Source organism: Hemicordylus capensis, chromosome 5 (assembly GCF_027244095.1).
Source record: "Hemicordylus capensis ecotype Gifberg chromosome 5, rHemCap1.1.pri, whole genome shotgun sequence".
NCBI classification, from domain to species: Eukaryota; Metazoa; Chordata; class Lepidosauria; order Squamata; family Cordylidae; genus Hemicordylus; species Hemicordylus capensis.
Genome location: NC_069661.1, coordinates 234,430,561 through 234,455,762, shown reverse-complemented (window position 1 = coordinate 234,455,762; position 25,202 = coordinate 234,430,561). Strand labels below are relative to the sequence as shown.

The 25,202-nt window shown below is 43.8% G+C and overlaps 2 protein-coding genes and 1 non-coding gene across 30 annotated transcripts in view; 2 read left to right on the top strand and 1 right to left on the bottom strand.

Moving 5' to 3' along the window:
- ETFBKMT (electron transfer flavoprotein subunit beta lysine methyltransferase) overlaps positions 1-13,385 on the top strand; it is a 32,658-nt gene extending 19,273 nt beyond the window's left edge. For 5 of the 27 annotated variants that reach the window (XM_053253521.1, XM_053253506.1, XM_053253519.1 and 2 more), the window contains 3 exons: positions 6,111-6,523; positions 10,807-11,015; positions 12,782-13,385. In XM_053253521.1, coding sequence (XP_053109496.1) covers positions 6,204-6,523; positions 10,807-11,015; positions 12,782-13,125 — 873 coding nt within the window. In that variant the 5' untranslated portion in view covers positions 6,111-6,203 and the 3' untranslated portion in view covers positions 13,126-13,385. Of the gene's footprint in view, positions 1-879; positions 1,058-3,753; positions 4,029-4,572; positions 4,591-5,345; positions 5,519-6,110; positions 6,524-10,806; positions 11,016-12,781 lie in introns of those variants that run through there. The other 22 variants (XM_053253507.1, XM_053253510.1, XM_053253525.1 and 19 more) reach the window with 20 other exon arrangements.
- On the top strand, positions 1,026-1,217 carry LOC128328632 (U2 spliceosomal RNA). Its single transcript, XR_008309348.1, has one exon. It is a non-coding gene; the product is annotated as a U2 spliceosomal RNA (small nuclear RNA).
- A 5,863-nt stretch (positions 13,386-19,248) lies between the features above and the next one.
- Positions 19,249-25,202, bottom strand: part of AMN1 (antagonist of mitotic exit network 1 homolog) — a 28,119-nt gene continuing 22,165 nt past the window's right edge. For both annotated transcript variants that reach the window (XM_053257809.1, XM_053257810.1), the window contains exon 7: positions 19,249-19,835. In XM_053257809.1, coding sequence (XP_053113784.1) covers positions 19,762-19,835 — 74 coding nt within the window. In that variant the 3' untranslated portion in view covers positions 19,249-19,761. The remainder of the gene's footprint in view (positions 19,836-25,202) is intronic.

Genomic DNA, 25,202 nt, shown 5'->3' with positions numbered 1-25,202 from the left:
GGCCTGTAGCATATGTTATAGAAGGGCCCTAAAGCGAGCGTGACAAGAAATTTCTAAGAGCCAATGGACAGGTTATTTCCTTCGGCTGCTGCAGCATTCCCAGCTTTTCTCCATCTGGAGCACTACCTGGGCAGAAAAGCGAATTTTCCCTTCAACAGGAATGAGTGAAGCTGCGAGGGCTGGGTGACCTGTGAGCACTATGACCGCATGGCTCTTTTCCCACCTAGGGTGGATTGCAGAAGCAGAGAGGAGAGATCTCCAGACACGAGAAGAGGTTATAGGAAAAGAAGAAAAGCTTGCAAACATTTAGTGCGGGGCCCTCAAAATTGCGGGGCCCGTAGCAAATGCTACTTTTGCTACTAGGTTAATCTAGCTCTGGTGGAAAGCACACACAAGCTTCACTTGCTCAATTTATACATGTCGCACTGCTGTTAAAGGCATAGGAACAGAGCCTATAAAAATATTGGCAACCCTAATTTTAAACTCGGAATACTTCCAATCCGAATTTATCACCCTGAAATTCCTGCTAACTGGACAAAAAGGCATTAGGTTTGTGCGAGCCCTTTCTTTTATTTAACCCCAGCACAGTCTCGCTTGCTTCCAGGGTCTGTGGCTGGTGTCTTCCTGTATCTGGAAGCCGTGCGTGCCTTAATATGTACTTAATAAGTGTTAGAGAATAGAATGGGAAGAGAAAGCAAAGGCTTGCTGCTTCCATTCCGTCCCAGGAAAGAAAAAGAGCAGACCCTGGTGGTCGCTATGGGAACTGCAGCTACCTTGCTGCCTGGCTTTTTTTCTAATTAGCATATGCAAATAAGGAGACGAGACGTTTCTGGGGCGGAATAAAGTCGGCTAGGGGAAGCGTTCTAGAACTTCAGGTGAGAAGAAGGGAGCAAAACAGCCAGATAAACTGAGAGAGGGTCGCATAAAGAGGGAGGGGCATGCACAGTCAGTGTAGATTTTTGGTTCACCATGACGTGTAAGGATTCAGAAAAACCAGGGTAGGTGGGTTTTTGTTCTAGCCGGCTATCGCTTCTCGGCCTAACGGCTAAGATCAAGTGTAAGTTTCTGTTCTTATCAGCGTAATATCTGATAAGCTTTCTATTGAGAGCTGAATATATTAACAGGTTTTTGAAAGTGGGCGTTGGTTTGGTAGCTTGCTCCATCCGCGCCAAGCATTGTTTCGGTATTGCAGTGTTTCCGAAAGCGGTGCACCACTTTGAAATGGTTAAAAAATAGAATGAGAAAAACTTATATATGCTAAGAACTCTTAAAAATTGTCTCGAGCATGAACTGTGTAGAAACTTAAGGCACAGTTCCACGTTATACCTTAACTCAGCATGTAATGAGTTTGGGTGTTAAACTAACTGCAGGGAGGAGCACCCTTTAAATGGAAGGCTCTCCTCGGTAGGAGAGCACGTGTCTCTATCCAACCTGGCAGAGAGTTCCTTCTAGTGGCTGTTACTGCAGTCTCCCTTGTTTATTTTTAGACTGTTGAGTCCTTTGGAGACAGGGAAAAATCTTTGTGATCTTTTTCTTTATAAGTGGTATGCATTCATCATCGTAATGAAATAATAAGAAGACAATCCATTAAACAGTGTAGTAATAAATGACATAATTAATACTTGATTAAAATAAAGAAATCAGTTTAAATTGATCCACAAAGATGACCATTATAAACAAGGATGGGTTTGATTGCCATACAAAAATGTGATAAGTACAGCCAGATACAGGGCATTTCTTTTATTTTTATTGTTTTGAACATGCAGCCTGAGGAGTGCTGCATCACTCAAAAGCTTGCACACAGCATTTAGAGCATAGATTAGTCATAACAGTGGTACCGAGATTAGGGATGTGCACGAAAGGTTGTTCGGCACGGCGGGGGTAGGGCTTTAAGGGCGGGGGAGAGTGTACTCACCCCCCCCGCCGCATTTCCCCCGCCGGCGCTCTCGGAATTAGAAGCCCCTCGGGACGGCAGCGTTCCTCCCTGCCGTCCCGTCGCCCCCGTCGGCCGGAAGTGGCCGGAAGTCCCGTTTGCGCGTGCGCCCGTCATGCGCGCGCGCGTACGGCCGCGCGCGCGCATGACGGGCGCACGCGCAAACGGGACTTCCGGCCACTTCCGGCCGACGGGGGCGACGGGACGGCAGGGAGGAACGCTGCCGTCCCGAGGGGCTTCTAATTCCGAGAGCGCCGGCGGGGGAAATGCGGCGGGGGGGTGAGTACACTCTCCCCCGCCCTTAAAGCCCTACCCCCGCCGGCGCCGAAACGCCGAATCGCCCCCACCACCCGAAACGTTTCGGCGGCCTTTTCAATGGCCGCCGAAATGTTTCGGGCTCAAGCCTAACCGAGATGAACGACCTCGAAATGGTAGTACATATGCTGGTAACCGCTGGGCGGGATTACTGCAATGCACTATATGTGGGGCTGCCTTTGTATGTAGTCTGGAAACAGCAGTTGGTCCAGAATGCAGCAGCTAGGTTGGTCTCTGGGTCATCTCGGAGAGACCATATTACTCCTGTGTTGAAAGAACTACACTGGCTGCCAATACATTTTGGGCAAAATACAAGGTGCTGGTTATTACATATAAAGCTCTAAACAGCTTAGGCCCTGGGTATTTAAGAGAACGTCTTCTGAGAGGTTCGTCTGCAGTTGCCACCAACTTGTTTGGTGGCTGCTTGGAAGGGGCCTTCTTTGGTGCTGCCCCTGGACTTTGGAATGCACTTCCTGTTGAAATAAGAGCCTCTCAATCTCTGGCAACTTTTTAAAAGGCACTGAAGGTACATTTATTCACCAAGGCTTTTAATTAGATTTATAGTTTAAAAAATTTGAATACTGGGTTTTAAATGTTTTAAATGATTTAATTGTTAAAAACTAGCTGGGTGACTCTGGGCCAGTCACTTCTCTCTCAGCCTAACCTACTTCACAGGGTTGTTGTGAAAGAGAAACTCAAGTATGTAGTACACCGCTCTGGGGTCCTTGGAGGAAGAGTGGGATATAAATGTAAAAGTAATAATAATAATAAATGATTTTCATTGTAAACTGCCCAGGGACACAAGTTTTGGGCAGTATAGAAATATTTTAAATAAATAAATAAAATTATGGTTCTGTGAAAGATGGACAGGCATCTTGAGCCTTGAATCGTTTGGAAGATGAGCACACACTCTCTTTCTCACATTCACACGTTTTTGCAATTACCTCACAGTGACATCCACATTACAGGAAGGAGTGTTACAGTTGATCCAATATGCATCGGAATTTCTTCTGCAACACACAACCTCAATGCTGGCGGAAAACCTACCGTACATTTAGTTATTGTTGTTCACGTGACTTGAGTTTACTATACAACCTTCTCAGTGAGGTGAAAGCAATTGTGTGAATCTGCCCTTCATAAGCTAAGCAGAGGTGATAAAACTACCACCTCTACTCCAGACCTTGCTTCTCCTGTGCCTTTTCAATCAGTCTAACACGGACATTTCCCTACCACTTATGCGAGCGGGAAAATTCACCTGCTAAAGATTTGAGTTTAAAGTACGGTTAAATGCGCAGGTACAGACAGAGCCCCCACCCTGCATTAAAGATAAAAACCTTAGCACAAAGTAAAGACTAGATCAGAACCCTTGTGCAAAAGATGCACAAATTAGAAGCGTGCTTAGAAACTAGCTCAAAAGAGCAATCGCGATTACGGGTTCCCAAGTGAGAGTGCGGGAAAACAAAACAACATAGGAAAGGGCGCAGTAGAAATGGGGTTTCTCGGAGATTGGCTTTGCTCTTGCCCCGCATATGGCGGCGTTCAAATGGAGACCGGAAGTAAAGGCTCTGAACAACGCTTTTTTAACTTCTGCGATTACTATGCTAGAAGCAAGCTTGATGATGGTAGCGTCACTGAGCGTGCGCCGGGAAACGGATTCCTAAGAGGAATGGGTGGTTGCTTTCAGCACCAGTTAAAAGCGTGAGTTGCCGTTCAACGCACGAAGGGGAAGCATGATTTTGTACATAAGTTCTACGCTCAGGTAGCCCAAATAGAAGCAAAGGTATTATATGTTCAGATTTTATTACTGCTCGTCGTGGATGTTTTCTCCCCACCAGTAAGGAGGCTGCAGTCTGCATAGAGAGTACGCCCCGTTGAACACAACGGGGCTTCCTTCTGAGGAAGTGTGCCTTGATTGCCCTGGAAAAGTGCTGTGTTTCTGCTAGGTTTTAAGTGTTCAGAATTTTTCCTCTCTGAATGGATGTTTTATATGATTTGTAAAGCTATTTGTCTTAGTATTTATACTCTGTAGTGAGTACTGCAGATTATTATTGCTGCTTATTTTTACCATCTTCTCCCAAACATCCCTAATCAATTAAACAACAACAACAAAAACAAAAACAACCAACAACACAAAACTCAACTTACTACTTCTGGTTTAGGTAACTTGACCACAAACTAGTACATAGTAGAATATGTATGTCTTGATTCAGTGGAATTTAATTATTCATCAACATGCACTGGATATAGTGGTGTTGCAATGCTCTTCCTGCGTGGAGCTCAGAGCAGTAAACATGGTGATGTTTATCCTCACAACAGCCCTGTGGCGTAGGTTAGGCTGAGAGGTAAGTGGCTGGCCCAGAGTCACTCAGTGAGTTTCATGGCTGGACGGGGATTTGATTTGAACTCAGGTGTCCCCGGCCCTAGTCCAACACTTTGATCTCTGGCCTTATTTGAACCTATTTATTTATTTAACATATTTATATACAGGCCAAAACCTACATCTCTGGGTGGTGTACAACAAAAACAATACAAATTTAAACAAAATTAAAAATGATTAAAACATTGAAACCTTTTAATCCTTTAAAACCCAACATTACAAACTTAAAAGTATAAATCTTATTCAAAACCTGGGTGAACAAATGTGTCTTCAGTGCCTTTTTAAAAGTTGCCAGAGATGCCTAACATACCTGTTCACAGATTAAGTGCAACACTTGTACAATCTGTGTACAATGTACACAGGTGCAGATCTGTATGCAGGTACAGACAGTTCTTCGCATGTTAAGCTGAATGCAGGTACAGCAATATACTTCCTATCTGTATCTTGTATTTGAAGGGGTCTGTACCTAGGTTCACTTTAAAATGAATGCAGGTACAAAAACATTTATTTGTTTACCGACATCTGAACACAGGTACAATATATGTCTGAATAGTGCTAAAGGATTGCAGGTATTTCAGGCCTTGATTGAGCTAGTTTTAAATTGCTTAACAGCAATTTCATTATTCACCTCATTATATAGCCTCACTCATGACTGTCCACCCAGCCAGAAACTCAGGCAATGATGCTTTTTTCCTTGTTTGCATTACCATGGTTGGAAAGACCTCACCTGTTGGACGTTTTGCCTGTCCTCAGATGATATGGATGATGGGAGATGTAGTCCAATGTCTGGAAAAACCAAGACTGAAAGCCCCTGAGTTTACAAGACCTCTGGTATTGGGCTGGGGAAAGAGCTTTTGCCCGGGGTAGCAGCCTATACTTGGAGAAGTATATAAGTAAGTAAATAGCTTTGAGAACTTGAAAAGCATGTATATAAACATCCTTAATAATAACAATTAATAATTAATATATGACTTCTTCATCTGTTCATAAAATACTTGCATAAAAGCCTGTAAATAAATAATAATATGCTTTATTTGTTAGCCACCCCATAACAAATTTTTCTTTGGGTGGCTCACAATAACACAATCATAAACAACATCCAATAAACACACATATTTGTATTTGTTGTATTGTTTTTATACTTTTAACATGATGTTTTTATTGTCTTTTTATTGTATGTTTTTAACTTTTGTAAACCGCCTTGGGGTTATCTTTTTAACGAAAGGTGGTATATAAATGCAAAAATAAATAATAAATTAATAAATAAAACAGGACAAATGAAAATAGAAAATAGAAAACATAAAATTCAATACAAAACATTTTTAAATTTTTTAAAAATCATAAGACAGTGATGACAACAACAACACCTGGCTACAATATTGTTAGCCCATGAAAGGGCTACCTTCCATCCTCAGGACGAATTTGTGCAGAGCAATTAACTGATGACTTCATGTACAGTGGAAACATCTGTTATTTGCTTTTCAGGAACTGTCACCCATTGGTCACCCTGTGTTCCAGGCAAACATTCCTAAAGCCCTGAACAGAAGCTTGGAAGAAGTCTGCTAAGAGGGCGACAGCATGATTTTCTGGGGCTGGAGACAATTGATACACTTCTGTGATGGAGACCTTTTCAGAAAAGCTTTAAAGCAAAAGAATAGAAGTGGCTGCTTGCTTTGGAGACGCTACCTTTGGAGGACTTCTGGGGAATCCCTAGATCCAGAAGTGAGATCATTTCTGGAAGAGGTGACGGAAATTACCAGCAATGGGCACCTGACTCCGGAAATAAGCCTGCGGCTTCTGACCCCTCGTTGCCGATTCTGGAAAGAAAAAGCGTCCTTGTGGCCTTATGGGGACCCCTACTGGGCAATCTACTGGCCAGGAGGCCAAGGACTATCCAGGTATGAGCACAAGAAGGCTCCTACAACCTGAATAATGGAAGACTAGCTTCTCTCTCTCATTGAGAGTTCCTTTTAAAAATAACTATTTGTCAGTGAAATTTCTTTTTCTCAGTGAAATAGGGTTTGTTTTGAGCCGGAGTGAGCCCTGCAACTTGGTTTTAGTTCTATGGAATATGCAAGACAAAATAGTATTTCTGGACACATACAGAAGGCCCTTTTCACGCTACTCAGTAACTAACAGCTGTCAGTTTCCAGGTGTTTAAGGTTAGTGAACAACTCAAAATGAATGGCTTTCGCCCAAGCTTCAGCCTAGGTCCCTCTTCTTTTGAGAGGTTACCTATTTTTGTAAAGCAATTAACACACAACAGGTAGATCACATTCCAGCTGTTAGTGCTTTTTTGTTTAAATAAATAAATAAGGCATATAGGCAGTATAATATGCACACAAATCTGGCAAGAGAGAACTTCGGGGAGGAGAGCTGGTCTTGTGGTTGCAAGCATTGTTCCCTGTGCATGAACCTGTTTGGAGGCCCTTTTACAGGCCTCCGAACAGGTTCAAACACCGGGCGGTTCGGAGATTCGAAGGCGGCAGTGGGGGCAACTTTAAGGGCAGGGGAGGTGCACTTACCCCCCCCTCCGCTCCCCCCCCCCGGTGCTCCATTTGTAAAGACTCCCTGCCGCCCCATTCCCTCCTTGGCCAGAAGTGGCCAGAATGTTTAATGGAGATTTCATTTCAGTATAAAGCAACAGCAACAGTCACTGGAAGTACTGTGCTGGGGGTGGATAGGGCCAGTTACTCTCCCCCTGCTAAATAAAGAGAATCACCACAGTAAAAGGTGCCTCTTTGCCCAGTTAGCAGGGGTTATAATGTTTGTTTCCTACTTTGCATTTAATATCAACCTTTGTAACTGCCTTTTATCTGTTGACATTATCACTAAAAGCAATGTGTTTAAATCCAAACAGAAATGGGCAACATTTGTAATGTGGATCAACATTACATGCCCTTTGCTGGTTTCTGTTGTTTTCTCTCACTGGGATGTTTCAGGAGTTGTTCTCTCCAACCATCCAAGGCTTGTCTCAGTCTCTGAGTTAGCTGCATCTGATTGATTGCTCTCTTGGGATATTCTCACATCCAGAGGTGCACTTAAATAATTTTAGAGCTTGGACCTATAGGCCTTTGGAGGCTGCCCCACTGCAAGTTAAGCATCATCCTCCCCCACCCTCCGACACACACAAACACACTGTGACACACACACACACACACACTAACACACTACTTTTAGCACATGGGTTCTTGAGGGCACAAACAGCAATTGAACTCATAAGAATGTGGGAATATAAAGCAAGTATATTTATATACTATATAAATATAAAGCAAGTATATTCTGCAAATATCCATTAGCAGAAACATTTCAACACACAACTTAACATATTCCCATCCCACAGATTTCTTTTCCCACCCCCACGCCCGCTAAAGCACCCAGCGCAGGTCACAATCACACTCAAGTGCCTGGCGCAGTGCGTGCCAGCAGCATGGCGACCACACCACCCAGGACAGACTAAAGAGCATTTGGGGCCCCCAAGGGGTGTGGAGGCCCTGGGCTTCGGCCCCGAAGTCCAGGGGTAAGAGCACTTCTGCTCACATCACTAGCCCTATTCAGACATTATGTTGTATGAGTGTGTCAAGTATGAGAACTCTTCCATGTGAGTTGGGCTTTCCAGCCAAGAATGTGAATTTATCTTAACAAGGCTTACCTTGTAATGTGAAACAGAGCTCCATGGAATTATTTTATTCCAGGGATTGTCCGAACAATGTAAGTGTGGGCTCTTTTCCTCTCTTCTGCATAACTTTTATTGTCAAACACAGGTGTTCCCAACCTATGGTACTCCAGATGTTGATGAACTACAACTCCCCTCACCCCCAGCTACAATTTATTGTGGCTGGGGATTATGGGACTTGTAGTTCATCAGAATCTGGAGTACCACAGGTTGGCAACCCCTGGTCTAACAAAATCTACTATACACATTATCATACAGATGTTTAGTACAAAAGGATCTGGAAAGAGAATGGCGGCGGCAATGAGGTGGGATGAGGAGGCGGGAGGAAGCAGCGGGGAGAAATAATGGTGGCGGACAGCGGCCCCACGAGGGAGTCCTGCGCTGGCGGGCCCTGGCAGAGGAGGCAGGCGGGCAGAAATGGCAGGGAGGGAGGGAGCCCGGTGGGGAGAGAAAGCGCTGCCGGGGGGGGGGGCAAGGAGAAAAAGCTGCTGGTGACGGGAGGAGGGGGACCTCCGGAAGGACGGGGAATGGATTGGGGTGGAAGTGAGGGGAAAAGCAGCAGGGAACGAACTTGGGCAGAGGGGGGGAAGCAACGGGGAGAGAAAGCGGCAGAGCTTAGCTGGGCAGAGACAAACTAGCGGCGCAGGTGCTATGCACCGGGTCTGCTAGTTATGAATTAATTCACTACTAGCCAACCTGCACAGAGCATCTGTGCGCTCTTTGGGGGCATGCTGTTACACCCCTCCTGCCCCCCTCCCTCCTGCCCCCCTCCCTCCTGCCCCACCTAAATTAGTAGATGCTTACCTCTCCTCCTGCCACACCTAAAAGTTGTTCAGAGCAGCGGTGTGTCACCCAGAACCTGCTGCAGCAGAGGATCGGCTCCACCACTCAGCTGGCATCTGCACAAGCATGGAGGCCATTTGCTGGCCACACAAATGGCCTCCACCAGCTGAGTGGCAGAGCCAATCCTCCACCACAGCAAATGCTGGGTGGTGTGTTGCTGCTCTGAACGGGTGCGGCGGGAGGAGAGGTACGCATCTACTAATTTATAGTTAAAGGTGCCTCCTGCCGTCCCCTCTTGGTGGAGATGTGCGAACCGGCTTGAGGTTGAGCCAGTTCACCATCAAGCCAGGCCAGGCCTGGTTTGGCTTGACCTCAAGCCAAACCCCCTGGGCTGGCTTGGAGCCGGTCCAGGGTTTGAAAAGTTAAAAAAAAATTTTTTTTAATAACTCACTGCCAGGCCTGGAGTAATGTTGCCACCTCTGGGGGGTGCTGCTGTGGCTGCAGCTGTGTGTGTGTGTGTGTCTTTGAAGCTTCCCCCTCTCCCAACCAGCCTCCATCCATCCCTCTCCTGGCTCACGGTGGCCATTTTGAAGGCCACCGTGCATATGCATGGGCTATTTGCATGCCCGGGACCTCTGCAAGCAAATAGCCCATGCACATGCTTTTATAATGGCCTTTAAAATGGCCGCTGCAAACCAGGAAAGGGCCAACAAGAGCCTGAAGGCCCAGAAAAACTGGGGGAGGCCAGGGGATGGAGGGCGAAGCTTCAGATACTGCCCCCACCATGGCCATGGCAGCACCTCCTGGAGGTGGCAAAATTACCCCAGGCCTGGTGTTGAGTTATTATTATTATTATTTTTAAACAAAACTTTTCAAACCCCGGACCAGCTCAAACCCGAGCCAAACTGTGTGGGAGTGGGGTTCAGGGGTGCACAAAACCAAACATGCCCGGTCCGGTGTGAGTCCAGTCCAGACTAGAACCGAAGTGGGCAAGCCGGTTTTGTGCATACCCCTGCCCCCCAGCAGCGTCCGCACCAGCCTCCATTGCTCATCACTCAAAGTCAAATTTGGAGATCAAAGCCTCAAAACAGCAATCAGTATCAGTATGGGGTGGTCAGGTTATCAAGCAGAGTTCTGATGTGAATTTGACAACACCCAATGCTATGGCTCAATCTTTTATAGTATTTTCCGCAGAGGAAAGGCATAATTTGCTTATTGCTCTATGATAGATTATTAAAGCTTAGACGCATCCTCCCCCAAAATATCGTTCATCCATGAGACAAATCAGATCTCATCTCTGAATTTCAAACTAGAAACGAAAAAATATCAATACCTCCCAAATGGCTGGGCAGAAAGCCCTGAAATCTCACATGGAATTCCTGCATGATACTAGCATTAAATGTGTGGATGTTAATGGAGATCAGTCCAGCCATTGATTTTCAATTAATTTTTTTTAAGTTTTAAGAATGCTAGACATCACCATTATTCACATGTTATGTTCAAATTCATACAAATTATATTATTATGGTATTAATAACTCCCACCCATCTGGGATTAAGAAGGCTTCCACATCAAAGGGCCCAATTCTAACTCATTTAGAAATTAAAATGTCGCTGCTTACAGAATCTGTCCAAATTGGTTTGAAAATGTTGAAATAGGCTGATGCAACACATTTGCAATGAATGCCTTTTTTAATTTTGCTATCTTTGTTTTTCTAAATAGATATATCCTGGATAACCCCAACATTGTCAGAAATAAGAAAGTTTTAGATATTGGCAGTGGCTGTGGAGCAACAGCCATCGCGTCCACGATGAGTGGGGCATCCTTGGTTGTTGCCAACGATACTGATCCTAGTAAGAGATTCCCTCTCAAATCTCATTTCATCGGGAGGGAGGACCCTATGAGGCCACAGCATGTTTCAAAGTTCCAAGGTAGCAAGTCAGTTTGTGCACCACCAGAAAAATCGGATCAGTGCCGATCCCATAACGAGTCCCCCACAAAAATACTGGGGGAGGGGGAATACGGCCTCCCCAACACACGCTCCGAATCATTATCATTGACCCAACATTTTACCAATAATGCTATTGGAAAGCAACCCCCGACTTCTACATTCAAAGTGTGAAGAGACTGGCTGCCACTTCTCTGGGTCACCCCACACACACACACCCCGATGGCCCTGTTCCTTGCTACGGCACCACCGATGGGCAGTCTTCAGGGCTGTGTCTCTGTGCCTCCACCGGCGGCCTTTGGCACTGGCCCTACTGGCCTGATAAGTGTTTTTCAGGGCCGCACCTTCACTCAAGTGCTGGCCCTGCTATGCCGCCAACAGCAGGCCTTTGGTGCCGTCGCTACTCCTTCGACCAGCACTGAAGGCTCTTCTGTAAAGAAAGTGGGGGAGAGCCGGAAGAAGTCGTTTTTAAAAAGCAAAGGCTTTATTTGATATTTGCCTTTTTAAGAATAGCCAGGGGGAGCAGGGCATCCATCCCACAATACTCTGCTCCTCCTGGCCATTTAACTGGGGTTAAAATGTGATTGGGTTCTAAGTATAGTAAAAGTAAAGTGTGCCGTTGAATCAGTGTTGACTCCTGGCGACCACAGAGCCCTGTGGTTGTCTTTGGTAGAATACAGGAGGGGCTTACCATTGCCTCGAGGAACATACCAGTGGGGATTTGAACTGGCAGCTTCTAGCTTGCTAGTCAAGTCATTTCCTGCTGCGCCATTAGGTGGCTTCTAAGTACAGTACAGTGCTTAAAATATGTTACTGAGAGTTGGGAATTTGCTTCCCTTCCAGACTATGCAATATAACACTGGCCCGCACCCTCTTCAGTGTAGTGTCTGTCTGTCTGTCTGTATGTTTTTTACATTTATATCCTGCTCTTTCTCCAAGGAGCCCAGAGCGGTGTACTACATACTTAAGTTTCTCCTTACAACAACCCTGTGAAGTAGGTTAGGCACATGCGGTGGAATGTAATGTTCATGCTGCTGCGCAAACACAAAAATTATGCAAATGGAGTTGTGTGAAGTGGAGTTGTATGCACAGCCATTTTAACAACCACAGAACTTCGTTTGTGCAATTTTTACACTGGCACAACAGCGTTCTTGTGCAACAGCACAAATACTACATTTCATTGGGTACATAAGGTTGTGCCAGCTCTTTATGGGGACATAAGGTCAGCCAGCTCCTGTTCTGATAGCAGAAACTACCAAAATGTGATGGAACACGCTAGCATTTGGTACCATCTGATCACAGTCACAGCCATGAATTGTTGGGTCAGTCTCCCTCTACAGTTGTTTGAAGAAAGCAACTGATGTGGCTTTTTAGCTAAATATCCTCCCCACAGAGCCCTCAAAGTATATAGTTGAAGTCATGTTGGTAGGGAAAGTCTTCTTCAATAGAGCAGAGGTTCCTAATGTTTGTTCCCCAGATATTGTTAGACTACAACTCCCATCACCCCCATGCTATTGTGGAGATGTCCTGAATTAACCTAACTGCTGAAGAAGCTTAACAAAACCCGCAGAAGCTGTGGAAACTGCTGTCCCGTACCTCTTTTTCTCCTGTTCGGAATCTCCCAAACTATTTCAGTTCCCCATGTCTTATGGTCAGCCTGTCTCTGCAAGAGGATAATGTGTACCACGAGACCATGGACTACACCAGGTGAGATTTCCCCAGTGATCTTTTTTGTTTCCTTCCTCTCAGTTGCAGGAGCTGCCATGGTGCTGAACTGTGAACTGAATAATCTGAATCCCTTTCCTGTTCGAACGGAGAACCTGATTGGCACGGAGATGGACAGCTGGGATCTTATTGTCCTAGGGGACATGTTTTATGAGGACGAGCTTGCAGATGGTCTTCATCAGTGGCTGAAGAAATATGCTTATGTTCATGGGACTAAAGTGCTGATTGGGGACCCTGGGAGGCCCCATTTTGTGAGCCACCAAATCCAGAAACAGTTGCACAAAGTCACTGAGTATTCTCTCCCTGAATCAACAGAAGACGACAGCTATGGCTCAACCAGTACTATAGTGTGGCAGTACCAGCCTTGACTCGTAGGGAGCCCCAGCCTCAGAAATACCAGATTAGTTTTCATTATGCAGACCACTCAGCTCCATTTCTGGCAGTTCAGATTCTGAATGGTACCAGTGGGGTGGTGGTGATGGAAAATCATTGTTTTACCATCTGAAGATCTGGGACAAAGGCCTTAGGACAAAGGTCAAAATAATAAATTTTTTAAAGGTGGCTTTGGGCCTTTGGCTTTTATAATGACCACTTTCGTCAATGGAAATAAAATGTGTCTTTATGCCAATATGTGGCCAAGGTTTTTATTCTTTAAAAGTATAAACAGGAGTTGTTTACAAAGTGAAATAACAGGGAGCCATGAAGGAGAGGTCTTTCAGCAGCTATCTGCCAAGGTAGTTAAATGGAATAGCTATGAATACCAGTTGCGGGAGTGGGGGCAGGAATGGGGGAGAGGTTTCCTAGAAGCATCTTACTGGTCACTGTGAAAAACAGGAATCTGGCCCAGACCAACCGCTTTGGATTGCTCCTTCAACACTCTTCCTATGTTGTTGCAGCTTGGGGACAATGTTAATATTGATGACTGACTTGAGAACAACTATTCTAAGTAGTCCCACTGAAATTAAAAAGACATGCTAGGTGTTGTCTCTTAATTTCAATGGAATGGAGTAGTTTTCTTCAGGTCAGTCAATATTTCTAAAGAGTGATCTTGTGGTGGGAGCTTTCTTGTCCCTTTCAAGCACATTAAAAAACAACAGCTGACATCCTGACAAAATTACTCAACAGTACTACTGACTGAGGAGTTACCCTAAAGGATGTCTGTAAGCAGACTGTGCCTGCTTGTGGTGCGGCGGTAGAGGAGGACATTGGGAGAGGTGCATAGGCACACTTACTTAGGAGTAAGTATTGCACTCAGTGGGACTTCTGTGTAAGCAAAGAGGAGAGTGGGGTGCTGTGTGGAGGGACTTGGATTTGGAGGGTCAGATCAAAACTAAAAAACTATCCTATCCAATCTGCTGGTTTCCAGAGAAAAATGTAAAAGGATCTTTAAAGTTACAGTGTAAGAGATTCGAGATGCCCCAAATTCCTTTGCGGTTAGGAATAGATGGGGATCCCAGAATCCTCAATGTAACTGGGGGTTCTTTTTGATGGTCTTGGCTGTTAGGACTCCCCAAGATCCAAGAAAACACGAGAATGAGGGGATAAAAATTAATCAAAAGGTTTTATTTCTTGCCAGACTCAGATAAATCTCAGCATACAGCGTCAGCAAGAAATACGTCTCTCTCTCTTTCCAAGCAATAAAGCAATAAAAGTTAGCTCTTCAAGCTAACACTTTAAAAAGATTGTTAAAACCTCTCCCCTCTTGTGGTTTCAATTCCCCTGGGCTCACCAAAAGAACCTTGTGTTTCCCTTTTCTCCTCTGCCTCCTCTTCCTGTGTGATGCTTGAGGTGGTCTCTGAGCTGCCCGTTCCTTCCCGACTTGAGACCCCTTTTGAGTTCCAATATGGGGCTTCTTGTACCTTCCTACAGATCATCCACCCATCAACTTTTCCACAATTCCTTGACAATAATTGGCCAAAAGGGGTTTTGACCAATCGACCTATAATTCATTTTGCTGCACCTTTTGACATTTAATGTCATTGGCCAGAAAATATGACAGATGCAGGTGAAAGCAGAACATGGCGAGAAACATTGGGCGGGCAACCCTCCAAGCGGAACACTGTACTCTCATTTTTAGACTTTGCTTTTCAGTGAAAATGAAGTTCGCCTGAGCTGACAGGCCGACTCTCTAAAATTAAACAAAGCAGGGGTGGGGGCTATCTGAGACAGAATGGAAGATTACTCACTAGTGAGATGAGGAATTTGTATGGTCAATAAGGAAAAGGGATATCTAATTTGAACGTAAGTAAGAGATTTGGGACGCACCCAAGGTGGGAGTGTGTGTGTTCCACCGTAAAAGGATATCTAATTTGAACATAGTGTGGAGGATTTGGAAATTCACCTATATGACAGCATTTGCCCATGAGTTCATGCCAAGGCCAAGGCCTGAACTGTGTCAAAGGGACTCATGTCAAGCATTTATCTAACACAATATGGCTAACTTATCTAAGCACTTATCTAATACAAAAATGACCCCTATTAGATCTTACAACAGTAACACTTCATTGAAAATAAGTGCCAAGTGGGATTTACCTCTGAGTAAGCAGCTACAGAGCTTGGGGAAAACGCACTTTCACTAAGCTCTGCAGGCCGTGCTTCCTCAAAGGTAAGCCCTGCTTTGGGCTCTCGCCTTGCCCGGTGCTTTCACCAAGCTCTGCAGCTGCTTACTCAGGTAAACCTCAGTTGCTAGCAACAACAGGCGACCTTCCCTCTCCTCCTCAGCCTTCCACCCCCCTCATCTTTATCTGGCTGGCCTCAACAGACCGGACCTGAGAAGGTGCAGGCAGCAGGGTGTGGATGCCTGCAGATGGGGATGGAGGAGCTGCTATGGGCAAGAGGGAGGCAGAGGTGCACCTAGGTAATTCTGGAGCCTGGCCTTTGGAGCCCCCCCCCCCATTAAGCATCATCATGTTCCAGCACAAGGGCAGCCCTGGTGCTTCTCAGGCATTACCAGGGAATCTGGGGTGGAATTCAAAGTAGGGGGCCCATTGTCCACAGCAGTTAAGATGCTAAAGTTCAAAGTTTCAAAGTTAAGATGACTTCATTTTGTTTTGTCCAGAGAAGGACAATTAGATTTGACATCTCCTCCCCATGCTCTGTTCTCTCTTCTCTGTAGAACCCCTTGCCCTGTCCTCTTAACACCAGAAGGGAACATGCTGGAGACTGTCTTTAGAATGCCTTTCAAAGGGGGTTTATCCACTGAATTTTTAGTTAACTCTTTTAAAGAGAGAGAGAGAGGCATTTGTGAACATACGCTCCTTGTAGGAAAACAGTGAGATGCAGCATGAGAAGTGCTGGTACTTCTGAAAGCTCTGCCAATCATGCAGGCGGTGGGATTGATGTGCAGACATACCTTTATTGTATATTGATTATAGTTACTATATGCAATCAAACACTTGCTGTCCAGTATAAGATTTATTTTTTTTTGAGGGGGCAGGGTTGCCTTAAATTAAGAGTCCTCGTCCTTTTGGTTAAAACCAAGTATAACCCCCCACCCCTTTTTAAGGGGAGGTGTCTTAAATTCAGTGTCATCTTAGATTCAGATAAATATAGTAAATTTCTAAGACTAAATAGTACTTCCTCTAGTAAATGTAATCAGGATGTCAATCAATGTATGTTTATGACCACATTGTATTTATGCACCCTTACCTGAGTGTAAGCCTTATTGAACTTTGTGGGACTTCCTCCTTAGTCAACAGGATTGGTTTTTGCCCTGCTAATGTTAAATGCTTTCTGGTTTGTTTTATTTCAGTGGACTTATCCCCCGCCCCGCCCCCCCGCAAGTCAAGCATCACTTTTTTTAACATGTAGGTTCTTGAGGGCACAAACCACACCATCCAGGACAAATTAAAGGGGATTTGGGGGCCCCAGGGGGTGTGGCGGCCCTGGACTTCAGCTCTGAAGTCCAGGGGTAGGAGCGCCTTCAGCCACAGTGGCCAACAGTCAGGGATTATGGGAGCTGTAGGGCAACTTCTGCAGGAGAGCCAAAGTTGATCAGCCTTGGTCTACACCATCTTGCAATAGCTCTCTACATCTTCAGACGGGAAGGGAATCTTTCTCAGCTCTACCCAGAGAAGCCAGAGATTGAAGCTGGGGCCTTCTGCATGCAAAACAAATGCTCTGCCACTGTGCTATGGCCCCCTCGCACTTTCTGCAGAGGGTCTCTTTTCTGAATCTGTGTGACCTTTCCATGTCTTAGGCATCTGATACAGGGAGAAAATGTTATTTATACAGAACACAGCACTTACAGGAAAATCTATTAGCCACTTACTCAATGAAACACTTGTCTCATATTTTGTTTTCTGCCCTCCTTAGAAATTGTAGCTCTTCCCTATGCTGTGATTTAGTTTTGTCTCAACCTAGTTTTCCTTTCTATCTGTAATCCACAATTTAATTCCACAATTCTTCAGGCATTTTTGTTCTACATTTGTCAGGAATTTTGTCATTATATGATGAGGCTAAATAGAGCCTTAAACAAAATCTGGTTCTTTGAAAATATATTCATATCAGTGTGATGTGGTATGAGTAAAACCTTGGCTTTTTCTTTTGCTTGGCATACAATTCTGAGATTAAATTAAAATGTGTTAAAACTGCAACACCCAATCAAGGACAAAGCACTTTAACCCACCTACTCCCACTGCCACTGAAGCCTGCAGTCCTAAGCATACTTCCTAGAAAGTCGATTTAATGGGAATTAGGATCAGTCTGCAAGCCAAAATAAAACTTTCAACAGCAATTGCTCATAACTTAAGGCAACCTCATTGTGCAATGACAGTACCTGGAACAAATACATTATAGAAATATGAACAAACAGCTTCCAGGTCTCAAGAATATTAACATTCTGATGCTGACAGCCAAACTGAAGTGACTAGAGAAAAAAGACAGTAGGTGAGGGCGGATGAATGAAATATATGCCATTTCACTGAGGCTGAAAGCTTTTATTACACTAGTGAATCAAATAACTCATCACCATTCAAACGCATACGGTCAACAGGTTTTAACCAAAACGGTTTCTTTGAGCAGTCAGAAGACTGCTCAAAGCAGATTGGAATGTTTAGTAAAAGCCAGGTACTTTTCATCCCCCATTGTTGATAGGCCCTCTACCTCTATCAGCCTCTCTGCATTTCCCTTACAGCCACCTAATGGCACAGCGGGAAATGACTTGCCTAGCAAGCATAAGCATGCTGGTTCGAATCCCCGTCAGTGTGTTTCCCAGACTATGGGAAGCAACTGTATCGAGCAGCAGTGATATAGGAAGATGCTGAAAGGCATCATCTCATACTGTGTGGGTGGAGGCAATGGTGAACCCCTCCTGTATTCTACCAAAAAAACCCACAGGGCTCTGTGGTCGGTAGGGGCATACTTAACTTTACACCCTTCCCTTATGATTAGTGGCTACCATACATATGAGTGGTTCGCAAGCTGTAGATGTCAGCCCCCTTCTCATTCATTTCAGTCACAACATTCATCCAGTACCCTGACCATAATGAAAGGTCCAGTTGCAAACATTTCCCTTACCTTTGCAATGATTAGGTGTCAGTTATGCTAGGTAAGAGATCCCCCGCCCACCTTCTCTAACTCCACAGACCATTTATTAACTTTCAGCTATGGAAGAGTTTGCTGCTCCTACACATGGCACAGGAGACACACAGCCATCCTTCTCCCTGCAGGCTCTTCTGGGGTGTGGGTGTGTGTATATACATTCTTTTGCTTTTCCAGCACAACTAGTGCAGAGACTCTGAATCATTCCGAGTCACAGATTGTGCTCCACCTTCGATGTAAAGTCACAGTTAGCAGCCTTCCAGTGGGAATGGGAGGTGATTAGATTCTTTTTCAGATTATGCTAATGCACAGCATATTCAACAAATCTCCAGAACTTTCCTTTGGAAACTGTTTAATTTCCCTCTGGCAATTGGCTGTACAAATATACATGCTAATGATTGTGCTGGACTAGGACCAGGGACTTGGAGAACAGAGTTCAAATCCGAATTCAGCCAGGATACTTGCTGGGTGACTCTGGGCCAGTCACTTCTCTCTCAGCCTAACCTACTTCACAGGGTTGGTGTGAGGAGGAACTTAAGTATGTAGTACACCGTTCTGGGCTCCTTGGAGGAAGAGCGGGATGATAAATAAATAAGCAAGCAGAGTTTAGGAAGAAATCAAAAATTCCTGTTCAGTAATACTTGATGGTAAAATATCTGCTAGTGGTAAGTGTCTGACATCCAGGCTAAGTTACTCAGTAGTACTACTCACAAGTCACTCTAAAGGGCTTTTTAATTTCAACAGGATTTCAGTTGAGTAATCTAGTCAAGACGTCAGCCACTGTGTTGTTTACTAGGTCAGAACTAGCTATCTTGGCCAGAAGGGCTTAGCATGGAGCCATGTTAGCTTAGCTTTCCCACCAAAAACACAGCATTAAGGAAGGAGTTATATTTACACACACAGTCTTGTGTTTGTCTACTAGTAAAATAAAAGACAATAGATTTGTACCATGAAGCTCAGAGCTTTTATTTCCAAGTAAGAAGCAGCATGAAGAAAACATGCCCTGGTTATGCCTGCCTTGAAACCAAAGTGATGGATGAGCAGGTAGGATTACAAGCTGTTTGCAATTACAAGATGTGTATTCGGTGCTTGTTCCCCTGCCTCACTGGCTCCCCCCACTTGCAGCATGCCATCACTCACTGCTGGCCCTTCATGAGTAGGAATGCAATGATTCTTGAACGTTTATTAGAGCCCTTAAGTGCTGCTGTTCTACAAACACCAACAACTTCCCATTCTTAATGCATCACCATGTGGAACAAACAAAAACAAAGGTCTTGTTACTGAGAATATCAACAAAGTACTAATACAACTACTCTTGGATGGGAAGGGTCTTGGCTGGTAACACTGCCCTTCAGTGGGAAACAGGACACTCTTCAGAACTATCTACATCATTAGGAGAGGAGTATTTCTGGAGATGGTTTCTTTCCTCCAAATGAAGCACTGTCTGCAACTTTAAATAAAATTCAGTAAACAGTCCATGAAACTTGCTTAAATTTGTTTGGCCTGACCAACTGTTCCAGGGCTTCTCGGGAACGATCTGGAAAATAGAAGGAATCAGAATGATAAATACTTTGGATTATACATTGCAATTTTCTTCAGAATAAGAAAAGGCTTGCACACAAAACAAATAGTTGAGAAGGGGGGAAAGGAGTGTATTTCTCAAATCTATAAATACAATTTCAGATCTTTTCATAAGACTATGGGGTATGCAACTGAACTCCAGGTCAATAAGTTGCCACTGCTAGATGAATGCTTTGCAGTCTCTTGTGGGTCCTTCTTGTGGAACAATCTTCTAGGGTTCAGCAAGTGAGTTAAGATATTTTCTTTCAACATGCTATTGGTTGCTACTTTTGATTTTTGCTGTTTTTTTCTGCTAATTCTTGTCTCGCTACTGCTTGCAGTTTTTATTTGGATTGTTTTGTTGTTGCTTTGATCTACTATAACTATCTTGAAACCCTTTTGGGCTGAAAGGCAGTCTAAAGATGTAGTAAACAAAAAACTACTACACCTGTTTGTGCCCAGCACCCAACTTTATGGACTAACTTGAGCACACCTTTGCCTGCTGCCTCAGAGTGCTTCATGGCAGCCCAGAACTCCTACAGTTTACCTTGCCCTGAATTGATACAACTCTTTACTATGTCTATAGTTACCTTTGTATGATTTTATGCCTCCACATTTTGCAAATAGCTTTTTAATGCATTCTTGCTTCTCTCTTTTATGCCTTTGTAAAAATGATGATTTTATGATGCCTTTTATACATATTTGTACCCAGGTTTTTATGATTTCATATGCCTCCATGTTTTTCATATAACTTTTAATGCATTCTTGCATCTCTCTTTTATGCCACGTAAAAAATGATATTTTTATTAAGCCTTTACCAATATTTGTACTGTTAACTGCAATTCTTAGATGTCGATCATTAAGGGTCATTTAGTTTGCGGTCTTGTTTTGTCTTATTTATTGTTAAATTTTTGTATTGTTAAATTTGTATACCACCTTTCATTAAAACAATCCCAAGTCAGTTAGACGATGTCTTAGACATAGTTTTCTTTTAAATTTTACTTCTACTTCTGATTTTTATAGTTTTTGATCATAATTTTTCATTGTGCACCCCTGCTTTTAATATCTACTTTTATTTTTAATATGTAATCACCCCATATACTTTATGCTGGTCTATGACTGTAATAAAGATTGATTTGATCTGAAATAAAATATTATGTCTTTCTTTCTTTATTACATTTATATACCGCCCCATCCAAATGGCTCTGGGTAGTGCACAGAAAACAAACAAAAAACCCAAACCCATGTGTGAATCAGTCCTTTAAAAACAAACAACTTAAAAACAATAAAACCATTAACAATTAAAACATCCAAAACAGCTCAAAAACCCTGGAAGGCCAGGCCAAACAGATAGGTCTTAAAGGGCCCTCCTGAAGGCCAACAATGAACTTAAGCTATGGATTTCTGCCAGGAGCGCATTCGACAGCCCAGGAGCAGCTACAGAGAAGGCCAGCCTCCGAGTCGCCACCAGATGTACTGGTGGTAACTGGAGACGGACCTCCTCAGATGACCTTAACATGCAGTGAGGATCATGCAGAAGAAGGCGCTCTCTAAGGTAACCCAGACCTAAGCCATTCAGGGCTTTAAGCCGTTCAGGAAACATACTGGCAGCCAATGCAACTGTTTGAGAACAGGCATAATATGGTCTTCTCTGGGTTACCCCAGAGACCAGTCTGGCTGCCGCATCTTGAACTAACTGAAGTTCCCAAGCTATGTTCGGAATAATGTCGTTCAGAAAATATAAAAATAAATATAGATCCTCCTATTCAGCTTGGTGGACATTCATGACACAGGAGAATCCTGTGAAACGCCAGCATTTCTAGATAAGTTGCATCAATCTTGAATCTACTTGCTCTTTTGATACCCGTGTGTGGAAGGCTGAGCTAAAGTCTTCATTTTGTGTTATGCTGTAAAATGGTTGCTTGAGAGAAAAGCAAAGGTTAAAAGATCAGGGTTCTTTTTCTCTTTTGGCGGTTTATACAAAGGTTAAAAGTTCAAATGGGTAAATTTCCATGACCAGGTCAGGAGACGGGTCAGGAGTTTCGCTGTGATGAGTTATGCCCCACTGCAAACAGTTGGGGTGAGGAAAAGATCAAACAGGGTCTTACCCTCCTGACTGACTATTTGAGGGAGATAAAAAGGTAGTTTAGGGCAGTTGAGAGAGACAATGTTGGAAGAAGGTACAGAAGTACTAGAGAAGGAATGTCTGATTAGGGGAGCTGCAGGTAAGATTGACTGTAAGGGTTCATATCAGAGTAGGATAGCTGAATGAACTCATCCTATTTTATTTTGGCTTTTGCTCTCATGGTTATTGTTCATAACAAATATTGCAAGAACTATTGCTCAAATTTGGTTGCTGTTTCTTCACTTCAGGTAAACCTATATCTTCATAATTCATATCCTGAGTGGTCTGTATGTTGTATTCCCCCCCGTACCCCACTCTTAATTGTCACACCACATCACCTAAGCTGGGTATAAGTCAGAGGTCTGGTGGGCTGTTTAGTGGAGGCAGCCAGAAAATAAAGATTTCCACTTGGTGGCAGCAGTAAAGCTCCTCTAATCGTAGGGCTGGTTAATACTAGGCTGTGACACCTTGCAACCAGTCTCTCCTGCCCTCCTATCAATGTATTTATCTGTGCCAATAAGTCCCAGTCACCTGTCTAGATTCCTGCCCAAAAGAAGAGTCTGCAGGCTACTCATGTTCTATGTCTGAAGCTAAGCTGTTCACTCAGGCTTTTAATTAATACTGTTTTAATGATTTCAATGCTATTTTAAAATATTATTGTTGTTTTTAAATTGTAATGTTTTAAACTTTTTGTTTTTGGTCTAATGTTTTACTTTCTGTTTTCATTTTGTTGTAAACTGCCCAGAGACGTAAGTTTTGGGCGGTATAAAAATATGTTAAATAAAATAAAATTAAAAGCATGCAAGCAAGCAGGCCCAGTTCTAAGTACTAATTGCATGGGAGACTACGATACTCTCCTCTGACCAGGGGAGGAGCTCCACTTCATACTGGCCTGGTGAAGGAGTAGGGGTCTTGCATTTACACACACACACACACACACACACACACACACACACACATGGATCCCATTATCCTTGGGGGTTCCGTTCTGTATTTAGCGGATTACAGACTTTGTCTCAGAGCAAGCTCATGTGAGGGAAAGAAATACTGAGTCATCCCTACTGAGCTGCCTGGCTAGGCTTCTCCTAAAACTATTCTGTATTATTTGTAGGTTCAAAATACTACCAACACCCCTTTTGTCTACAGAAACTCTCTGGGCTTGGGGTGGGATAACCTAGGAAAAAAACTCTTAATTTGGCTCTTGGACAAGTACAAAAATCTTCCACATGCAAGCCTACACGTGGTGAGAAAACTGATAGCTGCTGAACGTTTGAGGATGTGTTTGCACCAGATAAATCCCCCTCGGCCCCACTTTTTTCCTGAGTTAAAAACCAACTTGGAGAGGCTTGTAAAACGAAAATAACTTTAAAAAAAAACACAGTTTTATTCAAGTACTACAGACTGCTTCTGATTGTGGCTCTCTCAGCTTTCTTAGATACACACCAAAATGCTTAGTAGGTTACAAAAACTGGTTGTCTTAGGCACACTTAAATGTTTATAGGGTCTTTTGCAACACCCTAGGTAGAGTGGGTGGACGCTAGAGTTTCTTATTTTAATTGCATTACAGGTAAACAATAATAGAATAGTATCAGGAATATGCAAAAGCACACACATGAAAGAAATATAACATCCCTAATGCAAAGTCTGACTAAACAAACTTTTCCCTAGACTAAAATTCCCTTTTCCTTGAACTCACCAAACTCCTGATGAGACTTCAAGCCTCCTGTAATCCTGTCTTCCCAGGCTTTACAGTTATCCTCCTGCAGCCAACCTCCATGGCCACATGTCCTCCTGTGCACCTCCAGCCTCACTTCTTCCAACAAAGAACTCACTTCTTCCTGGCAACAGCTCTCTAGGTCCCACCCACCTGGTGTGCTGATTGTCTGAGCCCTGGAGTTCACCAGCCTGTCAGTCAAGACAGGGTTCACTTCCTGTTAACTCTTTAGAGGGAGGGGAGGCTGATCACTACACCACATATTACTGTGGATAATGAGTCATTGAGTCTATGGGAACATGGTAGTTAGGTTCCCAGACTCAACCGCCCCCCAAAAAACTCCACAAAAATGGGCCAAATGAAGTGCGCTACCATGTTCCACGGGTCTCCTGGTGTCCAGCAATGCCACTCAAATGGTCCCAAAAATCATGGATTTAAAAAATGAAATGAGCCACAAAATGGCTCCCACAGACAAAATGCCCCTGGTGGCGCAGTGGTAAAACTGCCACCCTATAACCAGAAGGTTACAAGTTCGATCCTGACCAGGGGCTCAAGGTTGACTCAGCCTTCCATCCTTCCGAGGTCGGTAAAATGAGTACCCAAAATGTTGGGGGCAATATGCTAAATCATTGTAAACTGCTTAGAGAGCTCCGGCTATAAAGTGGTATATAAATGTAAGTGCTATTGCTAAGTGCTATTGCTAAAATGGTGGCTGGAAATGACCTCCACGGTCACTTCCCGCCATCTAGGAACTATGGATACCTGGGTTTTAACTGTTTTGAATCTACAGATAATGAAACCGGGTGTCAATTAGACACCCATGAATATGTGAAACCATGGATATAGAATTCATGTATAATGAGATTCTCGTGTGTGTGTGTGTGTGTGTGTGTGTGTGTATGTGTGTGTGTACACACACACACAGACACATATTTCTAAGCTGACAGTTTGCAAATTTACTTTGCTGGCTCTTTGTGCAGGGAAGTTAGCTTGTCTAGGGTCAGTTAGATGAATTTAGATGGGGTATCTGATTTGTCATTTATGCAAAATCAAATACAAATAAACAGCTACTAGTAATCAGAAAAAAGCTACAAGAACATAGAAGGGGCTTTTTCTGCTAAGCGTTGGCCATTAGGTAATAGTCAACTGACCGGTGAAGTAATTTAATCCAAATACGCAACTATGAAAGTTGGCAGTTCATAATTCTTGCACACAAGGCAATATTAATCAATACCTAGTCATTTTAAAATGACATCTTTCTAATCAATATAGGTGATTTCTGAGGGGAGGAGAGAAGAGACAGACACAGGCTGGAAAGCTGCCACCATCCAGCTCCCATGCTCCAGATGAGGTGGCCCTTCCCCTCTCAACTGCCACGCCACCACAGAGCTACCTAGGGACCATTTGCTTTGAGGGGAGGAGAGAAGAAAGAAGCAACAAAGCTTAAAGGGCTCAGCATGTGACAATCTAAACATGCTGGTTTATGGTTTTTTATTGAAGCTTTT